General features: G+C 46.5%; 1 protein-coding gene across 1 annotated transcript in view; it reads right to left on the bottom strand.

Annotated features, from left to right (window-relative positions):
* N4bp1 (NEDD4 binding protein 1) overlaps positions 1-6,779 on the bottom strand; it is a 34,975-nt gene extending 28,196 nt beyond the window's left edge. The window contains exon 1 of the mRNA XM_048355660.1: positions 6,338-6,779. Coding sequence (XP_048211617.1) covers positions 6,338-6,535 — 198 coding nt within the window. The 5' untranslated portion in view covers positions 6,536-6,779. The remainder of the gene's footprint in view (positions 1-6,337) is intronic.
* Between the last annotated feature and the right edge of the window lie 6,126 nt (positions 6,780-12,905).

Here is a 12,905-nt window from a genome sequence, read left to right as displayed (position 1 = left end):
CTATTTTCTTTTTTAACCGTTCTTGTTTGTACTGAATGAGTTTGCAACTGAAGGCCTCATGCTTGCTAGGCAGGTACTCTACCTACTGCAAAGCATGCCTCCAGCCTTTTACTGCATTGGTTATTTTGAGACAGGACCTTGCATTTTGCCCAAGTCCGTGACTACACTGACATAATCTGCCTATTTTACATTTTCTGTTGTGGCTGAGGTGAGTCAAGCATCTTCCAGATTCAGATTCTTCATTGAGACAGTCTGTCCAGGCTGATCTGGAGCCATAATCCTACAGTTCTCTCACCTTCCTTCCCACATGACTGAGATGGCAAGGCCAGCTATTGGGTGAGGAGTCTTTTATGTATGTCCTGACTGCTTTGAACCATGGTTCTCCCAATCTTAGCCTTCCAAGTAGCTACGATTGCAGGTGTGAGCCACTTGTGCCGTTCCCACTTTCCTCTTTGTAAAAATAGCTATTATAGTTCCTTTACCTTTCCACATAGATTTTTAGAGCCACTTTTATTACATCTACAAAATACCTTGCTAGGATTGTGTCAGAAGCTGTGTTAAACTCAGATCCACTTGATAGTAACTAACATCTAGGAATGTCTTTGATGTTTAATGTGGATGTGTATAGAAACCTTCTTCAAAACCTTGAATGTATCATTGCTCACTTTTTTTCTGATTACCCAGAATTGCTGCTTTGACTCTAGGATGGCTTGTTATTCCTTTTGGTATGTATGTGCCAATCCACAGGCTTGTACTGAGAGCCTGGGTACTGTCCCTGAGTTTCTTTTGTTCAAAGTTAGTACTCTACCACTTGCTCAGGTCCATTTTTGGCTTTCTGGTAGTTTATTGGAGGGAAAAGTCTTATGGAGTTTCCTGCCCACACTGGCCTCAAACTGAGATCCTCAGATAACTCAGTCTCCTGAGTAGCTAGGATTACAGGCACGAGCTACTGTTCAGCTCTGGTAGAAAAGTCTTTGAAACTATGTCTCTATTATCAAGAAAATAAGTGAGTCTAGAGGCATAGCAAGTGGCAAAGCACCAGCTGAAGAAGCTTGGCGATCCTGAGTTAAAACCCCACTTTTAAAAGAGAAATTTAAAAAAGTGTATGTATGTATTTTCCATTTTAATAATCTGCATAATATTAAGAAAAATTCTCAAATCCTTAGGCTAAAGTACAGCTCAAGTAATAGAGCACTTGTACAAGGCCATGGGTTCAATCCTTAGCACTACCAAAAACAAAGGAAGGAAGAAAGAAAATGAGCTCAGTCATAACTGACCACTCTCTCTGGCCCACCCCAAAATTATTTCTTTAAGAATTTTACTTTTGCCTGATACACCAATTATTCTGTGTATGTGTGCATGTGTGCACATAGGCACTCACCAGGACTGAACTCAGGAGCTGGGCACTACTGTCCCTGAATTTTTTATGCTAAAGGCTAGCACACTACCACATGAATCACAGCTCCACTTCTGGCTTTTATTTTTTTTTCTGGTTAACTGATGTCTTACAAACTTTCCTGCCAGGACTAGCTTTGAACCATGCTTCTCAGATCTCAGCTTCCTGAGTAACTAGGATTATAGGCGTGAGGCACCAGCACCCAATCACACCAATTACTCGTGTGTGTGCATGTGCGCCCCCAATCCTGGGGCTTGAACTCAGGGCCTGGGCATTGTCCAAATGTTTTTGCTCAAGGCTAGCACTCTATCACTTGCTCCATAGCTCCACTTCCAGGTTTTTGTTTGTTTGGTTTTGGAAGTTAATTGAAAAGTTTCTCGGATTTTCCTGTCTGGGCTGGCTTCAAACTGCCATCCTGAAATCTCAGCCTCCTGATTAGCTAGGATTACAGGTTGAGCCACCGGTGCCCATCTTCACCAGTTATTCCTGATCACAGTTCAGACTACAATGTTACACAGTAAAGATGTCAGCTGTCTCAGTGGGTAGAAAACAAAAGTATGAACTGGGCGTAGGTGGCTCGTGCCTATAATACTAGCTACTTAGGAGGCTGAAATCTGAGGATCGATCATGGTCCAAAGCCAGCCTGGGCAATAAAGTCTGAGAAACTCTTTTATATCCAATTAACTGCATGTGGTGCTGTGGCTCAAGTGGCAAAGTGCTAGCCTTGAGCTGAAGAGCTCAGGGCACCCAGGCCCAGAGTTCAAGCCCCACAATCAACAGAAACAGAAAAAGAAAGCAAACATATGGCTTTCATTGCTTGGTAAAACATTAGCCAACCTGTCATCTAAAAGAGCAATTTATTTCAACTTCCTTTCGTAGTGCAGAAATAAAACTCAGATCTTCACTTAGCCATTTTTATATTTCTGCCTGTTTCCTCATTCAAGGGTTCCTAGAAAGTATGGTTCTACCTTTCTAGAAAATTCTACATTCTGACAGCTCTTTAGGATCCAATGATGTGCCCTAGTACACTCTCCTATTAGCTGAGCAGCCCAAGGGCGCTTCATCTGCTGCTTAAGTCCAAGTGTGTCTCATTTTGGCTTTTAGGGCCCACACAGCAAAAAGAAGTTACTTCCTACTGTGTGTAAGCTGCTTTCTTCTGATACTGTTGTTTTAGTCTCCTAGACACTTTCTTTCTTTGAGATGGAAAGGGAGTCTTGCCATTCCCCAGGCTAGTCTCAAGCTCCTGGGGTTCACCTGATGCTCTTCCCTAAGACCCCTGCTTATTGGACTACAGGTGCTCCCTCCTTTCCACACTGCCCAGAGGCCCGTGAACAGGGGTGGCTAGGGGAGTCTCAAACTGCACCCTTTGTATACATGGTCTACATGTAGCTGGCAATTTATCCAACTAGAAACCTGATTTTTAGTGATCTGTCAGGTAGATAATAAAGTATTTTCAGATGAGACTTTAAAAGGGTTAGGACTGGGGGCTGGGGATATAGCCTAGTGGCAAGAGTGCCTGCCTCGGATACACGAGGCCCTAGGTTCGATTCCCCAGCACCACATATACAGAAAACGGCCAGAAGCAGCGCTGTGGCTCAAGTGGCAGAGTGCTAGCCTTGAGCGGGAAGAAGCCAGGGACAGTGCTCAGGCCCTGAGTCCAAGGCCCAGGACTGGCCAAAAAAAAAAAAAAAAAAAATAAAAGGGTTAGGACTGTAGCTCAGTGGTGTACCTGTCTAGGAATGCCAAGACTCAATATGCAGCACCAAATAAAACCAACAAAAAATGTGGTTTTAGTTAACAATGGCACATTAGCCCAGATACAAACATTCACATTTAGGACTCTTCAGCTGCCCACCTGACCTGCAAGGTAAAACCCATGTTCTTCAGTAGGCTGCAAGTACTTTGTGACCCATCCCTCTCTACCTCAGACAACTTCCTCCCAACTGTCCCTATACTTGAGGAACTGAAAAGAATTGCATCCTTCACAGCCCCATGGTTTTGCACATGGCTCTTCCCTCCACCAGAAACTGTCTCTGGAAAACTCATTTATCCTTTAGAACCTATTTTATGTTGCTAATGCCTTTCACAAACTTCATCTACTACAGGCATCATGCCATCTTGTCTGCTCTTCTCCAGCCTATAATACTTAGTTACAGACTACCTTGAATGCATTTCCTATGTATTCCTTAAATGTTGACCACCAGCCAGCTGCAGTGATGTACACCTGTAGTCCCAACACTAGGGAGGCTGAAGCAGGAGGATTGAAGTTCCAGGCCAGCTTGGGCTAACAGTGAGATTCAGCCTCAAAATATAAAAACAAACAATTGAAAGCCAGGCCCTAGTGGCTCACGCCTGTAATCCTAGCTACTCAAGAGGCTGAGATCTGAGGATTTCGGTTCAAAGCCAACCTGGGCAGGAAAGTCTATGAGATTCTTATCTCCAGTGAACCACCAGAAAACCAAAAGTGGCACTATGGCTCCAGTGGTAGTTGAGGAGCTCAGGGACAACACCCAGGCCCAGAGTTCAAGCCCCACAACTAACAACAACAACAAAATTATACACACATATATTATAAAATATGTATAAAATCCCCCTTCTATAATTAATGTAACATAGTTATTTTTAAAGTTCTTGAGCGTTGCATTCAACCCTTACTCAGAAGTCTTTGGGACAAAAAAAGTATTTCTTATAAATGTACAGTTAACATTTATGAGATTATGAGTAATACATGTTGAAAAGATAACCCAGCAGATGACATAGACTAGATACTGTAAGATACACCTTTTCCAATTAGCTCATGCTAAACTTTTGGCTGGGAGAGACACTGAATTGGGATGGAAGAGCCTGATGGAAGGATCAGGGCTTTTCTGTGAAGAAAACGCTGTCCACTCCCATATGAGAAAAAGCAGAACCAATAAGCCAACACCCAGCAAGGGTTGACTAGCCTAAAGTAGAGGTTTAAGTTGATAGCTGCTAAAACAGACACCAAGAAAATAAGATGGAGTTGGTATAGCAGGTGTCCAAGGCAGAGTTTACACTAGAGAAGGCAGCTGACACCAGTCCCTAGAAGGTTCCAGGGTAGGGTTGGGACTTCTTGAGGGAGGACTACCTTACCAGAGAGAGCAGGAAACAAGGCAGTAATAGGCAAAGAAGCAGGAGACAGCACACATATCAATATCTCAATCAAAAGAATAAAAGGGGGCTGGGGATATGGCCTAGTGGCAAGAGCGCTTGCCTTGTATACATGAAGCCCTTGGTTCGATTCCCCAGCACCACATATACAGAAAATGGCCAGAAGTGGCGCTGCGGCTCAAGTGGCAGAGTGCTAGCCTTGAGCAAAGAGAAGCCAGGGACAGTGCTCAGGCCCTGAGTCCAAGCCCCAGGGCTGGCCAAAAAAAAAAAAAAAAAATAGATGGAGAGAAAGGAGGAGGATGGAGAAGTTGACTAGTTGTCTAAAATGTGATAACTGATTTAACGAATTAAGAAAAAAGGGGGCAAGATGTAACACTATGTTTTTAAGGCTTCTTTTGCTAAACCTAAAGAAGTCAGGGGCTTCAACTACCTAAGATTCTCAAAGGACACAGAAATTTGCCCAAAATGATAGGTACTGAGCCTCCTAGTTTGGGAGGCATCTATCAAGGACAAGTACTTTGCAAAGTCCCTACCTCCGAATCCTGATGTCCTACTTAAGGTCTGGGAAACCCAGAGAAACTATGTGTCTGGGGAAAGCCTGAAGTTCAGGAAGCGCCACTCCAAAACAAACTGTGAGCACTTGAGGAACTTCAAGCGCAGGGAGGGACTTCCTCTGAAGTTCCCGGATCATAAGACAGGGAGACCTCCGGAACACGGGGAGTGGATCTCATTTCCAACCTCAAGTTCCTACATGGCCCTTCCCTATCCTGTTTTGTGAGTCTCCATCACATACAGACCTTACAAAAACGTCTAGCCTAGCCAGAGCCGGTGGCTCACGCCTGTAATCCTACTCAGGAGGCTGAGCTATGAGGATCATGATTCGAAGCCGGACCGAGCAGAAAAGTCCGTGTCACTCTTTTAACTCCAATAAACTACTCAGAAAAAGCCGGACGTGGTACTTTGGCACAAAGTGGCTCAGGGACAGCCCCAAGCCCGGCAAAAAAGAGAAAGAAAAAAAAAGGTTAGTCTGTCTCAAGTTCAGTGCAAACTCAAATCATGGATTGATTTCGTGGGCTCAATTACAGAATCTTCTCTCTCCACGAAAGACACATTTTGTTGTTTGGCCTGGGAAGGAAGCAAACAGCTGAAGGTGTAAAGTCTGAAATGCCGACTAGACACACTAGGTGAGTCACACTTTGAGTTTCAGTTTCCCCAGCTGTTAATTAGAAAAGGAAGAACAACCAGACGTACCGTACGCGTTGAGTTTTTAAGGACATTATTCCTTCTCAATTATTTAGGGTAATGTCTGAGGCGAGGAGCTACAGGTATTATATAAGCATCGTAAATAGTATCAACATAAGGAGTTACTTTACACAGATGTATTATATAAGCGCCGTAAATAATATTGATATAAGGAATTACTTTAAACAGATTATCAAGCATCCAATCTCTCAATATTTTCCCTCTGAAACTCATCTCGGATCCCCGAAGGGCGCAGACCCCCACGGCACCAGGCCGGAGGGAGAGGAGGCTGCAGAGCTGCGGGTCCTGCGCACTTCGTGGAGAATTCGCCGGGACGGACAGCAGGCGATATGGGCGAAGCTGCCGCCCCACCCGAGCCTGCGCCCACACACGCCATCCCCAAGACCGTCCCCCGGAGTGAGTGCTCGTGGAGAACCTGAGGCCCGGGGATGGAACCGCTAGGCGAGGTCCCGAGGCAGGGCGCGGGCGCGCGCGGCCCTCCGGACGCGCGGGACCCAGGGTCCGGGGCGCGAGGTCCCGGGGGGCGCGGGGCGACGACCCACTCACCTTGGCGCTGTGCACCGCCTCCTGCGTCCCGCGGAGCTGCAGCCAGATGCGCGCGGGCAGCGGCTCCTCGGCCCCGAGCGCGCCGAGTACTGCCAGGCTCACGCCGAACAGGCCCTCGATGCGGCCGCGGCTCCTCTCCAGCAGCGCCGCCTTATCCGCGGGCGCCGTGAACTCGTCCAGCACGGCCCGGGCCGCCATAGCGGGCGCGGCCTCCCGCGGCGGCGCCGGGGACCGGCGGCGGCGACGCCCCCTCAGCGTGCGGCCGCGGCACTCGAGTCCGTCAGGTGGCGTCCGCCGTCCCCGGCCGTCTGGCTCCGGCCCGCCCGCCCGCCCGCCCGCCCGTAAACCCGGCTACACCATCGCGCCACGGCCACTCCGGCGAGGAAACTGCGGATCGAAATCCCCGACGCCCCTTCTCCGCCGCCGGCCTTTGCGCATGCGCCCCGCCCGCCTCCGTCATTAAAGCTTGCCGCCCACGGGAAGGGAAAGGGGAAAGGGGCGGGGAAAAATCCTGACATCGGAAGTTGCGTCACGCTCGATCGCCATGTTGGTTGAGGGCAAGGCGACAGCTCTGGAGGCTCTGATGGCAACCTTGGTGAGGCCATGGCGCTTTCTAGCGCTTTCGGGTGCTCCGAAGGAAACGAGTTTCTGGTTTCACTCTTAATCCTCCCCTCCGTCTGGCCTTTGTTTGGCAGGACTGCGTTTTGACCTCAGGGCGCCATGCCCTCAGGGCAAGTGCCCTTAGCCCTGACCCACGCCCCCAGCCCTGTTTTGTTTGTGTTCCTTTGGACTCCTCCCCTGGGTCCGGCCTCTTGGCTCCGCCTCCCTGGCAACCACCCTTTCTGTTCTACAGCTTCTTTCCTTTTCTCACCCTCTTTTTTAAAAATAAGAAAAAAAGAAAATGGCAATCCATGTGAGAAATTGAAAAAATAATAAAGACAAAACCAACCATGGGGTCTGGGAATATGGCCTAGTGGTAAAGTGCTCTCCTCATATACATGCAGCCCTGGGTTCTATTCCTCAGCACCACATATATAGAAAAAAGTCGGAAGTGGCGCCGTGGCTCAAGTGGTATAGTGCTAGCCTTGAGCAAAAAGAAGCCAGGGACAGTGCTCAGGCCCGGAGTCCATGCCCCAGGACTGGCAACAAAAACAAAACAAAACCAACCATGGTGTGCCCAGCTTTGGTCCCAGCACAAAGGAGGCTGAAGCAAGAGGATCCTGGTTTGAGGCAAGCTGGGCTACATTGCAAGATGAAAGGATATGTCCTGGCCATCCCAGGGGTCCATGCAGAGGTAGTCACGGACAGGAGAAGAAGGTTCATGCGGAGGTTTATTAGTGGGGCCCTATCTCCCACAGGACTGGGAGTAACATAGCTCTGCACCTTATCCAGGTGACAGCTTCTCTCTGGGGACTAAAGGGGAAGTAGGTCTGAATGGTGAGTGGGAGTGGCCCATTATAGTTCTAGGCTAATGAGAGGAGCTGAGGATATGAGGCAGGGGAAATGCTAACAGAAGGCATGTCTCAAAAAAAAAAAAATTACACCACTGAATCAATACATAAATATCAGATTACAAGGCAATTTTGGGAAAACTATTCCGAGAAAACTTAGATATGGAATAAAGTTATATATGTTGTGAGAGAGGCACAAAGTGAAAGTTTGGAAGTTCACTAGTATCTTATGGTAAGACTGGACCTTGAGCAAATGAAATATAAAACCAAGATCCCTCTCCAGGTCTGTTTCCAATACATAAAGATAAAAGGTTTCGCTCATGTCCCTGAGGCGTTTTCCCAGACCCTACAGGTGTTCTGAGTTCATGAAAACAAATTGCAAAATATAAAGTGTTGATTTCATTTCTCTGAGTTGACATTGTGGGTATAAAAAGTTAGGGGCCAAAGGAATATTACTTTATCTTTTCTGCATAGTAATTCCTCATCTGTAAAATATGGAATAACAAAAGATACTGTTGTGTAAATTAATTTACAAGCTGACATACTAAGCTCTCCTTAAATATTAGCTGTTACTTTTGCTAAATCAGAAGTATAGATGAGCTTCAACTTTCTTGGAAAACCATTTGGTTTTATAACCACACTGAACTGTGTGCCTGCACCATCTGTATCAGAAGAAGAAGAGGATGTCTCAGCTGGAAATGCCAACCAGGAATCTCTTGGTAAAAGGGATTACCCCAGGGATTACCTACCAGGGATCCAGACAGCGGGGGTTTTCCATATGTTTCAAAAACTAGAGCATGTGTTCTCCTGGTACCCACCAAGATATGAGTCAGCACAAGGGAGAACCAATAAGTTCACAAATCATCAGCTTCCTCTTCCCAGGGGCCTTTCCCCTAATGTCCACACAACCAGGAGCCTTGTTCCCTCCTGTATACACCTGTGGTTGGCTAAGGCAGATCAGATGGTAAGTGTGTCCTTGCTGATAGAGTGCACACAGAATCACAGTGGATAGGTTAGGCATGTTGTTGGCACAACTAGTTATTTCCTGTCTTCTCCTACTCAGTGGGATTGCTATTGTTTAGTAATTGGGCAGGGCTTTCCCAGGACTGGTTCCTGTTTGCTCCCAGTAACTTCCCTACCAGTGAGTCTGTAATTATTTAAATGTAAGGGGTGAGAAAGGATGCTACAATGGAAAGCTTCCCCACCTCTAAAAACTCCCACCCTAAAACAATGGAAGTACACCAAACATGGTGGCCCATGTCTGTGATCCTGCACTGGAAAAGCTGAATTGAGATGATCAAAAGTTTGAGACAAAAAAAAAAAAAACACAACAAAACAAAAACCAAAGTTTGAGACCTAGCAGGACACCTATGGCTCATACCTGCAATCCTAGTGATTCAAGACAATGAGATCTGAGGATCAAAATCCAAGCCAGCCAGGCAAGGAAACTATGAGACTCTCATCTCCAGTTAACAACTGAAAAGGTGGAAGTGGAGCACTGTGACTGAAGAGGTAAAGCACCAGCCCCAAGTAAAAGAAGCTCAGGGACAACACCCAGACCCTTAGTTCAAGCCCCAAGACTGGCACCAAAAATAAAGTTTGAGATGAATGTAGGCAAAATAGCAAGAGCCTGTCTAAAAAGAAGATAAAGATCAAGGAGAAACATTAGAAAATCAGAAGTAGTGTATGCACATACCCATAAAAGAAGTCTGGGCCATTAAACTGTTCAGAGTTGACTTACCACCAAAGATAAATAGCTTTGGGTTTTTACATTTTATTGGTCAGCATTTCCTTTTAAGGAACTCTCAAACTTTTCTAACTTTTGGGAACTTGCAAAAAGGTGGTAGGTGTAATGGGGTCCCCACAAGAGTAATGGGGTCTGAGTCTAGGCTGCAGCCCTGGCTGGCCATCCTGCTTTTTACAGTTGGGGTTCCAGCTCCTGAGTCTGGGCCGTGACCCTGGCTGGTCAGTATACTTTTTACTTCCCTAATAAATCCATCTTTTTACTTGAGACCGTCTCTGAGTGGTGGACTCTTGGAGGGATGGGGGATTCCCCCCACCCTCGGACCCCATTACAGTAGGAATAGGAAAGATGTAAAGACTGAGGTATCGCCTTAACTCAAAAAACAAACAAGAAAACAAGCCAGGATAGATGAGGAAACTAGGTCCCAGTGGCTCATGCCTATAATCCTAGCTACTCCGGAGGCTGAGATCTGAGGATCACAGTTCAAAGCTGGCCTGGGCAGAAAAGTCCCCATGAGAGCAACGAACCACTCAAAAACTGTTTGTGGTACAGTGGCTCAAGTGGTAGAGATATAGCCTTGAGCACAGAGGCTCAGGGACAGCAGCCAGGCCCTAAGTTCAAGCCCCACGACCAACAACTACCACAACAAAAAAGATGAGGAGGGCTGGGGATATGGCCTAGTGGCAAGAATGCTTGCCTCCTATACATGAGGCCCTGGGTTCAATTCCCCAGCACTACATACACAGAAAATGGCCAGAGAGGGCTGGGGATATAGCCTAGTGGCAAGAGTGCCTGCCTCGGATACACAAGGCCCTAGGTTCGATTCCCCAGCGCCACATATACAGAAAACGGCCAGAAGCGGCGCTGTGGCTCAAGTGGCAGAGTGCTAGCCTTGAGCGGGAAGAAGCCAGGGACAGTGCTCAGGCCCCGAGTTCAAGCCCCAGGACTGGCCAAAAAAAAAAAAAAAAGATGAGGAAACAGGAAAATTATTTTTAGCAAATATTAAAAGGGCCAGACTCAGAAGTTAAAACTAGAAATCTGCAGTCTTCCTAAATGGGTAGAAACAGAATGAAAGACATATTTGGCAACAAATATGAATGTCACCTGATTTTGAGTGGGCCTTACCCATTTAATCTATCCAGTTTCACTATAAGGAATCTCAGGATAAATGCTACCAATAAAATGGAATGCCAGTGGCTCACACCTGTAATCCTAGCTACTCAAGAGGCTGAGATCTGAAGATAATGATTTGTAGCCAGCCCACTCAGGAAAGGCCATGTGAGTGCTAACCTTGAACACAAAGGGGCTCAAGGACAGCACCTAAGCCCTGATTTCAAATCCCAGGACCAACAAAAGTAAATTGAGAGTCACATTTTGTCTCTTTAACTCCCATTTCTTGCTTGAGGAGCAAGCACTTTAGCCCTATTATACTAAAATAACTCCTTGCTAAAATTTTTATCCTTTTGTGAGACCTCAAATACTTTACAAGAGTGGGTCTCAAAGAACTGTAATTTTGTGGGAAGCTGAGGGAAGCCCTCAGCCGTCCTCCAGTGACAAAAAGAAAAGAGAAACTGCCTTGCTTCTTGCAGTTTCTGAGCCACACTTGCTAGGCTGACTAGCCTCACCTGTCTGACCAGCCTTACCGGCCCAGGACATTGATGCAGGGGTGAGATGTTTCTGGAGTTGTTCCTACTATGAGACATTCTCCTAGGTTCCTCTCTAATCCCACACAGCCACATGTGGTCATATTGAGGGAAGTACCTGTTCCTCTTTCTTTACCCTTAAAGAGCTCATCTTCATCATCAGGATTCCAGCTCCAAACTCCGCGTCTAGCCCCCAGTTGTGAGCTGCTTGGGAGTGGCCAGAGGCCGAGGGAGCTGACCCTCTTAGCGCTCCCCCCCAGCCCCGCCCCATGCCCCCGGGCCTCCTCCTTGGCGGTGCTGTTAGCGCACAGACCAGTGCGCCCCCCACTCGACACCCCCCCACCCCAACCATCTGTATTATATTTTAATGTATATGTGAATATATTGAAAATAATTTGTTCCCCTCCCCCCCTCCCCCGCCACCGCCCCAGTTTTTGTTTGGTTTTTGTTTAGCTTTTAGCCTCTATGTGCTAGGATCACAGGAAAACGTTGTAAGGACAGTTTAAGTTCTCCTGCAAGGTTTAATTTGTTAGCATGTAAATATTCCAAAGCAGGCTGCCTTGTGGTTTTGGCCAGCCTTGTGCTATGTTGATAAGATTGATTTACTGCTTAGAATCACTTTACTTTATCCAATTTTTACTGAACTTTTTATGTAAAAAATAAAATCAATTAAAGAACTTAAAAAAAAAAGATTCCAGCTCCAGCCAGGTGCTGGTGACTCATCCCTGTAATCCTAGCTACTCAAGATGCTGAGATCTGAGGATTGAAATTCAAAGCCAACCCAGGCAGAAAAGTCCCTGGGAGACTTTTAACCACTCAAAAACCAGAAGTGGTGTGGTAGCTCAAGTCGTAGGATGCTAGCCTTGAGCCCAAAGATGCTCAGGGACAGTGCTCGGGCCTTGAGTTCAAACCCCATAACCACACCAACAAGATTCCAACTCTATTCTGCACCCAGCCAAAGTGTGAAGGACAGATCTACCTAGTTTTCATCACCTCATTGTTTATGAGATGAAAGGGTGAGGGATGGGTGTCCCTGATGATGACTTTTTGCAAAGTTCAATGTTGCTTAAGAAGCAGCCTGACACAGTCAGAAGTATTTTCACCTTGGTTGCATCTCTAGTACTGCTTTTATCAGCACTAGAGAGGACATTTTGAGTTCTACCTATCCCATCAGCTGGTGCTGCTGGTTAATACGTGTGTACATCAGTCACTGTGTTACCAGAAGTTAATGGCAGCTAAGTTGACTTCAGTCTCTGTAAGAAAGGATAGTAAAAAGGAGTGGACAGAATATACAGCCAGTAATGCAAGTACAAGCCATCAAGCAATGAGCTCAAAGCACAAAAGAAGATATCAAGGCAAGGAGGCCAAGTCTCAGTAACTTCTCACTTGTTCTTCATTGGGTGAAAGGAGTCTCCACCTAGACTACCAGTGCTGAAAGGCTTGGAGGTGGGAGAAGCCTTTCATTGAGTTGCAGATGAATAGCTGGGGTTGAGCTAGGAGTGCTGGCTTCAGAGAAATGCAGATGTTACAGCCTTAGAAAAGCTTTGCGTAGAGAATGCTCTGATTTTGCCCTTGATTACCTCCCTAAAAGGCTTGAATGGCTTCCCTCTGAATAGCCTCTAAGATTTTCCCTGTAGGGAAGGTAGAGGCATTATCTTTCATGGGTGGAAAAGTTCTGCTGCTACCAGAGCTTGTACCTGAGTATGCCCAAATATGGTCTGCTTTTGTTA

This window comes from Perognathus longimembris, chromosome 10 (genome assembly GCF_023159225.1).
Source record: "Perognathus longimembris pacificus isolate PPM17 chromosome 10, ASM2315922v1, whole genome shotgun sequence".
NCBI classification, from domain to species: Eukaryota; Metazoa; Chordata; class Mammalia; order Rodentia; family Heteromyidae; genus Perognathus; species Perognathus longimembris.
The sequence above is the reverse complement of the archived record's forward strand: the minus strand, read 5'-3'. Positions and strand labels throughout refer to the sequence as shown.